This window comes from Heterodontus francisci, chromosome 8 (assembly GCF_036365525.1).
Source record: "Heterodontus francisci isolate sHetFra1 chromosome 8, sHetFra1.hap1, whole genome shotgun sequence".
Classification (NCBI taxonomy): domain Eukaryota; kingdom Metazoa; phylum Chordata; class Chondrichthyes; order Heterodontiformes; family Heterodontidae; genus Heterodontus; species Heterodontus francisci.
Genome location: NC_090378.1, coordinates 42,248,648 through 42,266,272, shown reverse-complemented (window position 1 = coordinate 42,266,272; position 17,625 = coordinate 42,248,648). Strand labels below are relative to the sequence as shown.

Sequence of the window (17,625 nt, the reverse complement as noted above, 5' to 3'; positions counted from 1 at the left end):
CTGTGTTTTTCTCCCCTCTATGGTGGAACAAAATTAAAACTGAGCAAAATTGCATCTCACATCTTGTGAGTCATCAACTGTTCCCACACTTTGTTCAAACCAGGTTCCAGTGGTAACAATGCATTAATTCTGTGCCAGTTCATCCCCTTCCAACAAGAGGAAAGCCTATTCTAATTTCCTCATCATTTTACACTGCAACAGTTTTTGATTCCAAAAGTCAATTCGAACAATTAGACATCTCATGGTGGTGCATTAGGGAATACTCTCTCAAGTTAGTGTTGTTGGTGATGTAGTGGAGTCCTTAACCCTGCATCCATTCAGTGATTTTTTGAATCAATGGCATATTTAAAATACAGTTTATAATGCAAGAAAATTTGACTGCTAAATAGTGACTGGTTTGAGAATAGAAATATTTGTCTAAGCAAAGAAAAGAAAAAAAACAGAACTGTTAGCTTTTCATACAGCTGAGTTTTTAAAAAATTCATTCCACTGACAGCCCAGCCGATACAGGGAAAAGAGAGCAAGAGAGAAAGGCTCCCAGATTTCTTCTTTCAGTTGTCTGTAAATGAGGGGATTGCACTTAATAGTCTCAAATGGCTGCCTTAAAGGGAATTCAGTTAACAAAATGTCAGAGGGAAATGCACTTCCATTCACTTTATGACACATGATCCTGCACACGTAGGGAAACAATATTTACAATGTGCTGGCAATTTCAATTCATTTTAGAGATGTATGACGAAGATTAATTTGTGGGATAGAAAATAGCAAGGGAAAGATGTATAATGCTTCTCTCTAAAAAGGAGCTGTCTTGAAGTCAGAGGTGTTGGAGTCACCAGGCTTGCAAAGATTAATTGCCTTGCTGCTATTAAACCTAAAATTAGCTGGTGGGGAACATTATGTAAAAGGTTGAAAAGCCATGAATTATTATTTTTAAGCTCTTACCTTTTGAAGATACTTTTCCCTCTTGCAAATGTCACTTGTGCTGAGCTAGCCAGTTGTGTAAAAGTTATGTTTTTTAATCATGCTGGCCAAATTATTTTTTGATTAATTTTTCCTCGCTTTTATCGTTTCTCAGTTTCTCAGTCTCTCAGCACAACTGCTGACCTGCACACCACCCCTTCTTCAAGTACAGAAGGAAGTAAAGGAGGGAGAGGACAGGTGAATGAGTTGCAGGGGTCCCTTGATTTTGTGCTTCCTATAGAACCCAGTGTGGCAGAAACATATCAAAGTGCTGAGTGTTCTGTTAACTAAAAAACACACTGCAACTGCATTGCCCTTTACTCTCACATGGTGCTGTATCATTATGAATACGTCCATCAAAATGCTTTTAACATTCTCTTTCCTTTCACATTCTGTAAACACAATAATGGAGGATTCTGCTGATGACTTTTGATTTTTGAATTAAATTGCATTTTTAAAGTTTTTTTCAAGTTAATAAAGAATTCCCCCATCCTCCAAATTGCCAATCGATGTTGGGGTCCAGCCAACCTCCAGTAGCTTATCCAAGTGGCTATTCGTCACATCTGAGCCTAGATGGCAGTGAGCATTAGTAGCCTATTCAATTGTGGGAATATGACAGTTAAGCCCAATCCTCAATATCCCACATTAGCAGTTTTCAGCAGGGGTCATTGGATATCGACCAGGAATGGGGACCTTGGTTGACTGCATGCCAATTGTACAGATGTCACATGTACAGTCTGAATTTTCAGTGCAGAGTCTACAGTTGAAAATCAGTGCTGCAGCCTAATTTTGGTGGCAAAAACAGAAAGGCAGATTATTATCTGAACGACGATAGAATGGGAAAGGTGGAGCTGCAGCGAGACCTGGGTGGCCTTGTGCACCAGTCACTGAAAGTAGTTATGCAGGTACAGCAGGCAATTAAGAAGGCAAATGGTATGTTGGCCTGCATAGCGAGAGGATTCGAGTACAGGAGCAAGGATATCTTGCTGCAATTATACAAGGCCTTGGTGAGACCACATCTGGAGTATTGTGTGTAGTTTTGGTCTCCTTATCTGAGGAAGGATGTTCTTGCTATGGAGGGAGTGCAGCGAAGGTTCACCAGACTGATTCCTGGGATGGCAGGACTGACGTATGAGGAGAGATTGGGTCGATTAGGCTTGTATTTGCTAAAGTTTAGAAGAATGAGAGGGGATCTCACAGAAACCTACAAAATTTTAACAGGACTGGACAGACTAGATGCAGGAAGGATGTCCGATGGTGGGGGAGTCCAGGACCAGGGGTCACAGTCTAAGGATTAGGGGTAAGCCATTTAGGACTTAGATGAAGATAGACTTCTTCACCCAGCGAGTGGTGAACCTGTGGGACTCTCTGCCACAGAAAGTAGTTGAGGCCAAATCATTAAATATATTCAAGAAAGAGTTAGATATAGATCTTAGGTCTAAAGGGATCAAGGAATACAGGGAGAAAGCGGGAACAGGGTCCTGAGTTTGGATGATCAGCCATGATCGTATTGAATAGCGGTGCAGGCTCGAAGGGCCGAATGGCTTACTCCTGCTCCTCTGTTTCTATGTTTCTAATTGTACGGGAGAGGTCTTTTCCTGCCTCTAGCCTCAGTTTTCTCTTTGTTTGACCATGAGGTAGCAAGTGGAGGGTGCCTGGCCATGGACCTTTCGCTTGGACCCTCTGAGGTAAGTGACGAGTTGTGTTTTTTGGAATTTTCGACAATGATTATTTTCAAGTCTCTTCAGCAGCAGCCAGAAGGTCCTGATGGGAGCAGCCAGGTGTACATCCAGCTCATACAAATGGCCCGTGTCAGGAAAATTGTGGGCAGTCCACTCAAATGTACAGTGCATGTCTGGTACACTGGGCCTACTTTGCAGCCAGTAGGGGCCTGGAGAGGAAAACTGGTCCTAATTTTCCCACAAGAATAAGGGAAAATTACTATGGCCGGAATTTTACGGTGGAGACCGGCCAAAAGGTTGGGGGTGAGCTGCCTCCACTGGGCCTCTGAGCCAGGCTATGATTTTACATGGCCAAGGTTGTTAATTGGCCTCTGGCGGGACTTCCGCCCCTCTGAAGCAGGAAGTCCTGCCTCCAACAGCTGCCGGCCAATCGGTGGGTCAGCAGCTTTCAGTCCCAGTAGCGCCACCGTGGTGGCTACCTTTGGGACTGCAGCCAGGGAGAGGAGCAAGTAGGATGCAAGCCCTGGAAAAAAGGTGTGTGAGCCCTCTTCAGGGACAATTGGCCGGGCCCTGGCGAGGCAAGGGGGAGGGGTGCAGGGGGTCGGTTGAGGGGGCGGGGGAGGGAATATTGTGCAGTGGAGGTGGTTGGGCTGTGGGGGCGCCCGCAGGATGTCTGATCAGGAGGGCCACCCCCCCCCCCAAGCCCGCAGGAAGGCCGTCAGATTTTACTAGGAGGCCTCCTGGTAGTTCTGAGCTGCCCGCCCGCTGCTGGTAATATACGAGTGGTGGCAGAAGGAGGCCCTTATTTGGCAGTTAATTGGCCACTTTGGGGTCTTAATTGGCCAGGGGTGGGCGGGCCATTTCTCGCCACTGCTGCCAATTGTGAAATTGCAGCAGGGGCAGGAAGGCGACGGGAACAGTATCCCATGCCTCCCACTCAATTTTACTGCCCCCATCCCCCACCACCTCCAGCCCGCTCCTGCAGGGGTGGTGGGGGCATTAAATTCCACCCATATTTTTTGCCACAATCTTCCATGAAACAAGTGATGCAAATAGTGGTTATATCTGCAACTTAAGTCATGACAAGCTTGCACTTTCACTGCAGCTACATGCCATAGATATGTTTCTGAATGGTCAGCTTTTCCTAATTTTGTGTGCTAGTATGTATGCAGTGCAATCTTGGCTATAGTCTTGATAGAGAGCTATCATTACTGCTTTGGATGCTGGGATAACTGCACTTCCATATCATATGTTTCCCACTAGAGACTACAAGAGAAATGTCATGATTAACAGGCACAGTCCTTGCAGACATGAGTTCACAATTCCAAGGCAAGGAGGACAGTAGATTATAATCTACTAAATGCAGGAGTGTTGGTAGTCTTGGTTAACTTTAAATTGGGTTAAATAAGTGCTTGTCTTTCACCTCTGCTCCCATGTATATACAGTTCCGTTTTACCAAATCTATTTTTTGTTGCTCCCTCTCATCAAACAAACAGAGAGGCAAAATGGAAGGCCTACTAATTCTTGTCACAGAAAGATTAAGCACGTCAATACTTTTCCCCCTTAGTCTTTACCGTTACTATTTTTAAAAAATCTTTACATTTCAGGATTACTTCAGTATTTGGGAGGGTGTAATGTTGGTTAGTTAATGACAATCTATGATAATATATTTTGTTAGCATTCTTGGATTTTCCTTTAAATCACTTAAAATTAGATAGTTACAAATAAATGTGAATTTCCAGCAGCTCAAGGCTGCCCATCATAGAATGGTTACAAAACAGAAAGAGGCCATTTGGCCCATCATGTCCATTCCGGCTCTCTGCAAGAGCAATTCAGCTAGTCCTGCTCCCCCACTTTTTCCCTTTCGCCCTGAAATGTTTTTCTTTTCAGGTAATTATCCAATTCCCTGTTGAAAGCCATGATTGAATCTGCCTCCACCACACTTTTAGACAGTGTATTCCAGATCCTAACCACTTGCTGCCTAAAAAAGTTTTTCTTCATGTTGCTTTTGGTTCTTTCGCCTTTCACCTTAAATTGGTGTCCTCTGGTTCCCCACCCTTCCACCAATGGGAACAGTTTCTCCCTAGCTACTCTGTCCAGAACCCTCATGATTTGAAAACCTCTATCAAATCTTCTTTCAACCTTCACTTCTCCAAGGAGGTCAGCTCCAGTTTCGCCAATCTATCGACGTAACTGAAGTTCATTCTGGTGGCTATGCCTATATGATCCTCAAAATTATTCAATCTGAAAAGTATACTGTTCCCATTCTGTGATTTCCAGCAGAATAACAATCATGACACTTTTTGTAACACCTTAACTCACAATCATTTATTGTATAACCAAATGAAAAATCTCCCAGGGCTGGATATTGTGCTCATCCTGACAGCGGGTTTCGTGGCGGGTGGTGGAGAGGGCCACGCTGGAGAATCAGAACAGTATTGCGCACCATGGAACCTAGTGCCAGGAATCCCAGTTCTGATTCTCCAGGGGGCGGGATAGGCTGTCGACAGCCTTCCTACCCAGAGGCCAAACAAGGCCCTCTTCCCAGCCACCGCTGGGATCTTACCAGCGGCGTCGGTGGGTGTGGGGGTGGGGGTGATGTGGGAGGGCCTCCACCACGTGGGGAGGATGCCTTGGAAAATGAGGTGCCCTCCCTGCGGGCTTGCGGGGGGTGGGGCCCTCCATCGTGCAAATTCGTGGCCCACGGAGGACCCCCACTGGGAACAATTGTACCCCACGGGACCCCCCCCTCGCTCTGGACTGAACCCCCAGCCCCCCACTTGCTGGACCTTCCAGACTCGTTCCAGTGATCCCACCTCACCTACCTCTTGTTCGGGGCTCCAGCGCTGGGCCTGGGTCTGAGGCCTCTGCAGTACAGGCAGTTGGCACCGCTCCCAGTGGTACTGCTGATACTGCTGTGCTGACAGCCCTGTGATTGGCTGGCAGCTCTTGGGGGCGAGATCCCTGTCCCTATTAAGTGTTTAAAGAGATGGGGATCCCGCCTCCTTAAACTTTGACCCCAAAAGACCGGAGGATCGCTCTGGGGGTCAGAAAAAATGCAGAGGCAGGGTTCCCCCAGACTTTTTGACCTGGTGCCGGGAGCCCTGCCTCCTGCACAAAATCCTGGCTCTTGTCACCACTGCACCAAATTGTTGGAATAAAGATTGTAAAAAATTGTTGTAAAATTAACATTGGCAGAATTAGTTCTTCCTATCAGGGGCTTTAATGTGACTTCTGCTAAGACTTATGAAAATATTCTAGCAAAAGTTTATAATAATAATGTTACAATCTTTGTCATTAATGTAAAATGGTTGAAAGTCACATTGATTTTCCTTTAAATCCAACTTTTATCATCAGAATATGTATTTAAATAAAACAAATAACTTTTTTCCATCTTGTAGGCTATTCGACACTGCACTTTCCTTCACTTGGGTGACAATCTTGTGGTAACGTGCTACTAATGCCCTTCGCATTATCCAGCAGGAAGTGTGATTTATGGGGTGGGGTGGTCACAAGCTGCCAGATGGAAAAGGTTGTTATTGTCCATCATGCTGTACAGCTGAGAAGTGAAGTTCACCCGAAGTGAGGCTTGCAAGTTCAAGCGACAGGCAACACCTGGGGCTTAACACGTGTCCCAGCTGGGAGTGAAACTCTCAACTATTTATGCATATCAGTCATTTATGAACAACCTATACTCTTTACCCATCACTAAAATATGTGATTCTCCAGTGTCAGATTGAGCAGTGTATGTCTTCTGAACACCTGATATTGGACATGATAGAAAGGATTTAAAGGCCATATTGGCTTCTAAGTATTTATGGTATTTTGCCGTCTGTATCGCTATAGGGTGATAAGTTATGCAGGATTAATATTTTAGCACTACAAGCACATTTAGTAAATATTGCATTTTATTTACAAGGCATGTACTAAAGACTCTAGTTGCAGCTGTGTAAACATGTACTATTTCTCTACTTTGCTCCTTCAGTCCAGTTTTAGGCTCGAGTATTCTACTTTGGTGTCTGAGTGAATACTGTTAATTCCTACACTATTCCAGTGGTGTACCACCCATCAGCCATGTATTCATCTAGCTGAGTACCACAACTGGCAACTCCAACTGTTGACTCTCATGAAAAATGGAATATGCATTGTAGTGTTGGGTGATTGATAGTGTCTCATTTCTGCATTTCAGTTCAAAATAACAATATTTATTGTTAAAAAAGTAAAATACTGAAATTGTAATGGTTTTCTTTTTGTCACCACCAAATTATCGATTATTCACCCAGAAAACCCACAACTGTTTGGCATTAAAAGATCTATTATTTGTGACACTCCTATAATATACTGCAGCTGCAGAAGAACAGAATTATTTGGTATCAGTGGTTCTGCACTTTCACTTATGCATGCAAGGGAGGTGTTTGGAAGTGAGCAGCTCCACAGTATTTAAGAATAGTTTATTAAGCTGAACTGTAAGCCGTATGTAGAAGAGGGCTTGAGATTGACATGTTTGGGATTAGTTCGGCCCTGCATTTTTCAGAGGTCGTCTCCATGGATCTTAGAAGCTGTGAAATAAATGGGCCTTGCTTTAGCAGCTGGCCAAAAGTATGAAACCAATACATAACATTTAATTCCACTGTCTGCATAGGGAGAACACAGATTATTCAGTTATTTGATTAATACAGGAATGAGCTTCTACTTGACTAAAACTATTGTGGTCTATTAATCATTTGACCTCCATTTTGAATTAAAGGTTTTGGAAGGGAAAAGAGAATAATTTACATTACAAAATGTAACAGACATCAGACCAGCTGTAGGACCAGAGAAGAAGGAAGTGATAGATCAGTGGTTAAAGAAGTCTCACCGTCAAGACTTCTTTTATAAGTCACATGAAGAATTAGAATTACCCTTAACATACTTTTTTCCTGTTTGCTTCTGCTGATTAAAATATGTACAAATATTTTTATTTGATTAGTGAAACTTCACTGAACTCAATGGATAAAGGGGTGGTTTGACTAGGAGCAGCTATTGAATATGACCATTGCACAAGAAATTAACTATCAGATGCTGTGGATTGATATGTTTGGTGAAGCATCCTGGGTTACTGAATTAAACTCTCATGTTGTTAATTCAGTTCTTTCACACCGTCAGCCTTAGTACCTCTTCTCCACCAGTTCCCTTTATGATGTCATCACCACTCATTTAAAACAAAAATAGTCGATAAATTGACAGCAGAAATAACCAATCAATACTAATTGCAGTTCTTAATAATAGTTTGTTTTCTTTTAAAGTAGATTGTGAATATGTTACCCTTTAAATACTAGATACAGATTTGTGCCAATCCTGTTGCCCATATGTAGGAAAAAAAATTTATTTTAAGGATTAATGATGGGGAGTGATGATTTATTAAAAATTGTCAGAAAGTATACAACTTATGTGCCCAGCGGACATGTGTGAGTTACTGACTCTCTGATATCACAGTGGTTTTATCTGAATGATTGGGAGCAGAGTGACAAGGATGATTCTGATACTCGGTGCTATTAATGAGGATAGACTGACAGAATCTGCCTTGTTCACGTTGAAAAAAGAGATATGGTGTGATTCAGGTAGGGATAACGTGGATGAAAGCAGGTTATTTAACTCAAAATTTGATTGTAGGACTAGAGCACACAAGTACAAAATTGGCAAGCCCTCAAGCAAGACTAGAAATTGGAAAAAATTGTTTTTTTCCCATACAGTTGTAGATATGTAGAACAGATTCCTATCAAAAGTAGTTAACGTTATGTTGATTAAATCCTTTAAAAAGACCAGGACAAAATATCTAATTGTAAAAGGGATTGAAAGTTACAGGAACAGGTATAGGGTCAGATAATAAAAATTTCAAGGAGTGCCATGGGACAAGTTTTGGACCAAAGGTACAGGTCAGAGCTTAAGAATGTTAGATTATAATAATGGTGTTTCTGCTCAACAGCCTTTGGGCTCAAGTAGAGATTACACTGAATTTTTTTTTCATGAAATGTTCTGAGCGGTTATTTGCCTATCTCAGTAGATTAAATAACTTAGGCAGAATGCATAACTGTATAAGCTATTTGTGGCCCATTGAAAAAAGTGGGCTTAATTGAGCACATGAACATTTCTCATTTCATATCTGCTTCTCACCTTTATTATGATTCTCATCCTAAGTGCTTGAATAGACTGCCACTGGAATATTATACTTTGTGTATGTTAACATGTTGTTGCATACAGCTAGTTGTGACTCCAAGTAGATGCATAATTGTTTCTGGTATTGCTCTGGCCTAATCCAAGGTTTTCAATGTTATAATGTTATTGCCCAGTTTCTGTTATTAAAGAGAACTGCTGACCCACGTCAATGTACAGTGTAACAATTATTCATGTTCTGAGTGCCTGGCACATTCAATGTTGCCTCTTCAGCTTAATTTCAACTGAGGCAAGTTAGAAATACAACATTCACAAGAACACAAGGAACAGGAGCAGAAGTAGACATCGGGTCTGCTCCGCCATGCAATACGATCATGGCTGATCTTGGGCTTCAATTCCACTTTCCTGCCCGCTGCCCATATCCCTTGATTCCCTGCGAGACCAAAATCTATCTATCCCAGCCTTAAATGTATTCAATGATGGAGCATCCACAATCCTCTGAGGTAGAGCATTCCAAAGCTTCACAAGTCTTTAGTGAAATAATTTCTCCTCATCTCAGTCCTGAATGATTGACCCCTTATCCTGAGACTGTGTCCCCGTGTTCTAGATTCCCTGACCAGTGTGAACAATCTCTCAGCTTCTACCCTATCAAGCCCTTTCAAAATCTTGTATGTCTCAATTAGATTGCCTCTCATTCTTCTAAACTCCAGAGAATATAGGCCCAATCCTCTCATCATAGGACAACCCCCTCATCCCAGGGACCAATCTAGTAAATCTTCACTACACTGCCTCCAGTGCAAGTATATCCTTTCTTAAATGTGGAGACCAAAACTGCATGCAGTATTCCAGGTGCAGTCTCATCAAAGCCCTGTACAATTTTAGTAAGACTTCTTTGTTCCTCTACTCCAATCCCTTGCAAGAAAGGTTCAGCATGCCATTTGCCTTCCTAATAGTCTGCTGCACCTGCATGTTAACTTTGTGCGTTACTTGTACGAGTACCCCCAAGTCTCTCTGAACATCAACACTTACCAGTTTCACACCTTTTAAAAAATATTCTGCTTTTCTATTTTTACGACCAAAGTGAACAACTTCACACTTCCCTATATTATATTCCATTTTCCATCTTGTTGCCCACTCACTTAACCTGTCTATATCTCTTTGCAGCCTCTCTACATCCTTCCCGCATCTTACCTTTCCACCGAGCTTTGTATCATCAGCAAACTTAGATACATTACTCTCTGTCTCTTCATCCAAATCATTAATATAGAATGTAAATAGCTGAGGCCCCAGCATTGATCCTTGCGGCACCCCACTATTCACTGCCTGCCAACTTGAAAATGCCCCATTTATGCTCACTCTCTGCTTCCTATCTGTTAACCAATCCTCTATCCACGCTAATATATTACCCCAACACCATGAGCCCTTATCTTGCCTATTAGTCTTTTATGTGGCACCTTATTTGAATGCCTTTTGAAAATCCAGGTATACTACATCTACTGGTTCCCCTTTATCTACCCTATTAGTTACATTCATACCTTGGTCCTTTCTAGAGAAACAGTACTTATCTATTCTGCAACTGAACTGAGATGATAAAAATATTCAAGATATGAAGGTTGTGGAGTACTTTTACTATGTCTATGGTGCTATATGAATGCAAGTAGTTGTTACACTCCATGTAGTGGCAAGCCAAAAGGATGCAAGACTACCCTCTTGGTGGAGTTTCACATTGCTTCTCATTGGATTTGACTCATGCTCTGGCTCCCAAGGTTTATTCTGGAACTCTAGCATGACTGCAAAGGAGGAACTACTTTGTAGCAATTCTTAGCTTGTAGTGTAAACACACATGTAATTGAACATTTTATAATAGATTCGAGATATGGAAAGACACCGTTAAGGTCCGCTAACCCTCTGCTATGCCACAGCGTTGTAATATGTGAATTTTCCCCCATGATTTTCAATCACACTGGCATTATCAGAAAGAAGTGAGTAGAAAGGGGAAAAACAGTAGTTATGTAGACTAGAGGATAAACTAGTTATGTAAAGGGTAGTGAAACATTGATGTTATCATGGCATTATAACTGATAACCTGAGCATATTAATAATAGTTGAGGTTGCATTGTTTCATTTCTCCTGAAAGCTCTGAGAAATGTTGGAAATAAAAAAAAGAATGGCTACACAGGAGTGTGGACAATTCCTACTGAGGAAGAGAGACAGGTGCCCAGCACAAGGCTTTGAGTTGCTAAGAAGAGTCTGTGCTGTGGGACACTGCCAGAATTCTTTGGATCTTGTTGCACCGGTGTCTGCACTTCTCTAACAATATGAATTGCAATCCTATTTCAACAAGATTGATATTTTCCAATGTCTGACATGGGATTTTTCATATTCAGTAAGTACTGAATGTTGTATTGCGAATGATGCTTCTTTGATGGATTTTTTTCCTCTCTCTACAGTCTGTTCTGCTATCAGTACCAATTAAAAGGGAAGGTGAATCTCCTACAGCATCGCCTCTTTCCGCAGATGACACTCATCATTCAGACAGATACCAGGTGGGAATGGGGGAAGAATGGTATCCATTGACTGTTGTAAGAACTCAGGTGCAAATTAATTCTTTTGCATATCTGGACAATGTTCCAACTACTTTTCTTCTTTTAAAGAGGGTGAGATGTCACTATCAGGAAATCTTTTCAAAAGCATCTCATCAACAGGACAGAATTTATATAGAGCACGTCACCAATAGGATTCATTTTACAATCAGGACTTCATTTAAATGGGAAATCTCATCAGCAAGGTCCATTTTAAATATACATTTTCACTAGCAGGATCCCTTTTAAACAGCTAAGTCTTACAATGAGTAATGATGAAAGGGGAAAGTGATTCTGGATTTAGTACTCTGAATTCTGGGCAATGACCCCAACATGAGTGCCATGCAATTATTATTTATTTTCAAAAATAAAAAAAATAAAAATAATATAATTTATCCTGAAATGTTGCACAGACTTTGTGTTAGTCAAACAGTACCTTTGAAGCAATTCATTTCCTACCACTGGCAACAAATGATTAGTTTGTCATTAAACAGTCTGAAGGGCATTCTCTTCCACTTTCCAAAAGCCTTTACTTAAAAGTGGTAGGTTATTTAAAAATGGCAAGTTTTTCGTGGTAGAATTCCATTATTAGATAACTGTATACTAGCAAAAATGTTTATGAAACTGTTAATAATGCCATCCCCCAAAAAACCGAACAACACAATTTCCAAGGCATGTGAGCTGTAGGCAAAGGACATTATGTTATCAGCTTAGTTTCTCTTTTGAAGTGCTGGTGGTGGTAACCTTTTCAGAGCTGTATTTGCGACAGCATAAGCGCCAAGGATTTTAGACTCTGTGAAACTATTAGCTGGATGAGGATTGAACAACTCCATGGGATAACAACAATAACAACAACTTATATTTATATAGCACCTTTAATGTAATAAAACGTCCCAAGGCGCTTTACAGGAACATTATAAAACAAAGTATGGCATTGAGGCAGAAAAAGCGATTATTAGGTCAGATGACCAAAAGCATAGCACAGTTGGATATGAATTTGTACTCATGATTCCACTTGAAATGAGGTTATCAGCTAACCCATGCCATCATAGACAGTGGTTGGGGTAAAGTAGTATCCATGACAGCAAGCATCCCGTGCTGTTTTGATCCACATTCTAGTGGTTAACCTTGAGGACTTGAGAATGGGTTTCCTTGGCTGCTCCAAGTAGTGGAAACAAAAGCAGAAAGGCAAAGAAGTTTTTCAGTCTAGCTAAGATTCTTTTAAATGAGGAATTGCAGGAATGCTTACACATAGCATCTTTTCTATTTTTGTTATCAGTAAAACAGTAAAAAAAAAGTTATTCTAATAAAGCCATTATGGAAAAACCCAGTTGAGCTAACATAAAAGCCTTATAAGCTTAAGAAGACCAGGTCAATAAAAAATCTGTTATAATTAAATCAAAGTGTTTTAACGTAGGCAGGATCTGGATATCAAATAACCAAAGTTTTCATGATTTTTAATTATGGCATTTGGTAATTTACAAACAAAAAAGTTAAACATTTATTTTCCAATTTCTCCTCTTCTAACCCAAAGGCTTTAAGTATTATTGATGCCTGAAGTATTATTCTTCAGGCATCAATAGCTCTCCATTATCTTGAACAAGCAATCATTAATTTGTTAACTTGGGTAGTGAGTTTTAGCAAGCTATTCATTTGCAGGGACCATCATAATCAAACCTGATCTGTTCTCAGCTGGAGTTTACACACATGCACTTTCAAAATGCTGGATAATGATTAAGATCTGGAACCTGGGTTGATTTACCTTTCCATAGAAAAAAAATGATTAGCACAAATAATGATCATGATAAAGTGTTTTATTTTGATGGAGGTGGAAGCTGTTCTACTTGTTTAACTTTAACATGTTTACAAAATGTGTGAACTTAGCACAGAACTACCACATTTTTATCTGGCCGGTTTTAGCTGTCAAATAAAAATGAGAAAATAAAATACCTCACAGTATGAGTCCAGAACATCACTAAAATAATGCTAATTTTCCTGTATGATTTGAAAAGTAATGATTATAATAAATTTAACATACTTCACCCGTTTTTTGCAATTAAGATTTTGAGTAAAAGTTTAGTCTCTAGCCTTTGTCCCTGTTGCATGTTACGTGTGTTTTAAAAAAATGAACTCAATGTTGCTGAGAAGTGTTTTCTCCTTTTGCCATGTGCTTGACCTGTGCAGAAAACCATCACTATGTTTAAGAGTCTCCAAACCATGCTGCTGAGAGAGGTACATAGCTGTAGATTGTGTTTTCCTTACATGGAGTGCACACACCTGACTTACCCAAGATCAAAGGTTTTCAATGAAGGTTGGTAGAACCAAGGTTGGGAGACCTCTAAGTGTGTACATGGGTAATTTTAGTTTTAGTTTTAGTTTTAGAGATACAGCACTGAAGCAGGCCCTTCAGCCCACCGAGTCTGTGCCGACCATCAACCACCCATTTATACTAATCCTACACTAATCCCATATTCCTACCACATCCCCACCTATCCCTATGTTTCCCTACCACCTACCTATACTAGGGACAATTTATAACGGCCAATTTACCTACCAACCTGCAAGTCTTTTGGCTGTGGGAGGAAACCGGAGCACCCGGAGAAAACCCACGCAGACACAGGGAGAACTTGCAAACTCCACACAGGCAGTACCCAGAATTGAACCCGGGTCGCTGGAGCTGTGAGGCTGTGGTGCTAACCACTGCGCCACTAATGCTGGAGTTTAACCAGCTAAAACTCATACAGCCTACCAACACACACATTGGTAAGCTTCCTGCTGCTTCACCATTGAGCACTGGTTTGAAAAGTTATGTGGAGCCAAGTGAAATGAAACCATGTCCAGTGACAGGTCTCCCTCCCCAGGTTCCATTAATGAGCTGGACAGTCTTGACAATTATCAACTGCCCTGGAGCCTGCATGACTTATTATTGAGCTTACTCTGTGTGCCCAGGGGTTTAATTTGGTTCCGAGCTTCCATTGCTGGACATAGCATTTGTGAGATACCTCAACATCAAACAGATTTCACCGTGCAACTACCTTGACTCCAAAGTGACCTGTTTACCTGTGACACCCCCTCCACCCTAAAGGGGGACAGTCAGCCTGAGGAGCGTAACTCTATTGTATTGCCTAATTATAGTAATTTAGAAAGAATGTGATTGTGCTAAAATGTGTTTTTATTTATTTGTGTTATTGCACTCGCCTTCTAACATGATTCTTAAATTCAGTAAAGTGTCAATCTCTTAATCTCCTTTTGTTTTGCTTTTATTGAAGATAATATTACATAAAGCGTAAAACGTGTTGGAGTGTAATGTAAATTTATAACCGAAGCAATAGGTGTAAATAATATTGAAATTATTATTCATTACTGAAACCACACCTTGTATGAGAAATTCCTTCTGCCAAAGCTTTTACTGTGAACATAAAATCGAGATCTGTTTTCTACTCTTGATAATTTTTGGGAGAAATTTCAATCCCTTTGTGTCTGAAATGTGTTCTTTTGGTTACTTCATTTATATAAAGGGAAGAGTAATTAGAAAGGGTCAAGGAAGAACAGCAAGGATTATACAATGTTTTAAAGCTGTGAAGAAAGTTACATATATTCTCATTGAAAAAAGAAAATCGGGAGAGAAGGGGAAGAGATCATGGCCAATATTTTTTATATCATAAGAGGAATAGTGGCAGGATGTAGAGAAGCTATTTGCATAGAATCAAAATGGAAACAGAGTCTTGAATGTAAGCTACTGTAGTTTAAGCTTAACAATGCCTAAATGTCATTTAAGGAGTAATCACTTTGCACTGATAACATATAGAACAGACTATCAACTAACAAAGTGAATGTGGATTATGTTGAAGTATTTGAAACAAAAGAATAAAGCATCAGTCCCAAGATCTGAGGAACATATCTGACCAGGTCCTGAACGTGGAGTTAAAATGCTAAACTAGATGAGTTGAATGACCTTTTCTTTTTCCTCCCTTATCTTCTCTCTCACTGTTCATAACCTATTTGAAAATTCCAAGAACACATAGAAGCTTGTAACGATTGCTTTATTTTGTAAAATATGCCTTAATTCCTGATTTTTTTGTGTAACTGGGAGACGTCTGGCTCTTACTTCATCATACCAAGGCTACTGTTACTTCTCTGAAGGTGCTGCTGCTGTGTTTTGCTACGTGACTGGATATAGTCAGAATTTCTAACTCAAATGAGCAGCAGTTCTGTTCCAGAATAATCACTCGTACAAACATGCATACCATTGTCTGTTAATTGCATCATTCTGAATCATTTATGTCACAGATGACAGTAGTGTGATTGTTCATGAATGTGGGTACCAGAACAAAATATGGATGAGTTGGAAGATCAGACAGGCATTTTTTATTGCAGGATTATGGTGGAGGTACTTGTGATAATAAGGTCATCAATCAGGATTTACTGGGACATTATATATTGTAAATTACTAGGATCTTGGATACAAATTATTATTAAATTCCAGTGAAAAGTACAATAGGATGTCAAGACCTTGGAGTGGGTGCAATGGAGACTTACCAGGATGACGAACTTCAATTATGTGTAGAAACTAGAAAATCTGGAACTGATCTCTTTAGAGCAGAGAAGATTAAGGGGAAATTAATGGAGATAGTCAAAATTGTGATGGGCTTTAATAGAGTAAATAAGGAGAAACTGTTTCCACTGACAGGAGGATTGGTAACCAGAGGACCCAGATTAAAGATAATTGACAAAATAACCAGAGGGGGGATGAATAGAATTTGTTTAACATGGTGAATTGTTGTTGTTGTACTCCAGGTGGTAAGGGATAGAACTGGAGCCAATCTTTACACGTTTTTATAATCATTTATTTACAGAGATACACATTACAAACATGCACCTCCTCACCCAACAATCACAGTTTCAGTTTGTTCCCTTTTTATAAGGACACAAGTGAATCCCCAGAGAATTCCCCCCTCACCTGCATATAATACAATTAACAGTTGTGATTTAGGATGCACTAGATGAAATGGTGGTGGAAACAGATTCAGTAATAACTTTCAAAAGAAAATTGGACATCTGCTTGAAAATGAAAAGAATTGCAAGGCTACAGGGAAAAAAGCAGGGGAGTGAGACTAGTGGATAGTTTCAAAGACCTGGCACAGGTATGATGGGCCAAATAGCCTCTTGTATTGTATGGTTCTATGATTCTATATTGCTACACAGAAAAGAAAAAAACCTTGTGTCCCTGAACTAATTGGTGTTTGAGTATCTCAGCAAGTGAATTATTGGATCCTTACCTCTTCTAATTATAAATAGTTTGGATAATTGACGTTCTCCTGTAGTTGATGAAAATGTGTGTTTTACTGTGTTGTGCTATCATTAACCACTCACACACAGAAGGGACACAATGCCTAAGAATCTTCTCTGCAACTGTAGTCTCTATGTCAAATTCACCTTTTGTCTGCTATCTTATTTTTGTTCAATTTTAACAAGTTTTTTTTTCTGTTCCAACATGTGTTAACTTAATATATGACCATATTTGTTGAAATGTTGCCTAATTGTCCACTATCAGGGAAAAATAATCTGCTGCTCAGTTGTTATTAAGAAGTCCTAACACCTTCTCAGAGCAACTGTAGATGGTCAATAAATGTGGCCTTGCCAACATTCTGAGAACTAAAAGACGCTGATGTTTGTGGGTATTCTCCCTCTGCAACCATGGGCACATATTGCTGAATTTGTGATTTTACAGGTATGCCTGCAAAACAGTTGGGAGCAATTTATGCTAAGTAGTATATAACATGGAAAGCTATTTCCACCCTTGCAATACCACACTACCATTGGTGTGAAGCCATTATTCTTCAGGTTTATAGGGCATGATAAGTAGCTGTACCCTTCATTCAACATTATGTCATCACAACCTTGCAGCCTTTGCTGGAGTGCCTCCCCACAAAATGATTACAATTTTGTTTTAAAAAGATAGTATGGTATATGTTTCGATCTGAAGTGATTTAGAAAACGTTTACAGCCCACTGGAGCAGTGTAACCTCATCTAAACTTCCCCAATTGAATCTTGTAACTCACTCAGATTAATATTCATTTATATGTAAAAAAAAGAAAATTAGTTCATCTTTCTTTACATTTAAAAAAAAGTCACGTCACTTTAAAAGCTACTTATTGCCCACTGACAAATATTAGCTGTATTTTACCCAGTTGCAATGAATGGTATCACTTCAATAAAGAATTTTCAGTCCTTTCACTTCTTCAAA

At 40.2% G+C, this 17,625-nt stretch overlaps 1 protein-coding gene across 5 annotated transcripts in view; it reads left to right on the top strand.

Moving 5' to 3' along the window:
* Positions 1 to 17,625, top strand: part of rnf220a (ring finger protein 220a) — a 546,071-nt gene that overhangs the window by 393,539 nt on the left and 134,907 nt on the right. For all 5 annotated transcript variants that reach the window (XM_068037013.1, XM_068037017.1, XM_068037012.1 and 2 more), the window contains exon 5: positions 11,246 to 11,341. In XM_068037013.1, the coding sequence (XP_067893114.1) occupies positions 11,246 to 11,341 (96 nt within the window). The remainder of the gene's footprint in view (positions 1 to 11,245; positions 11,342 to 17,625) is intronic.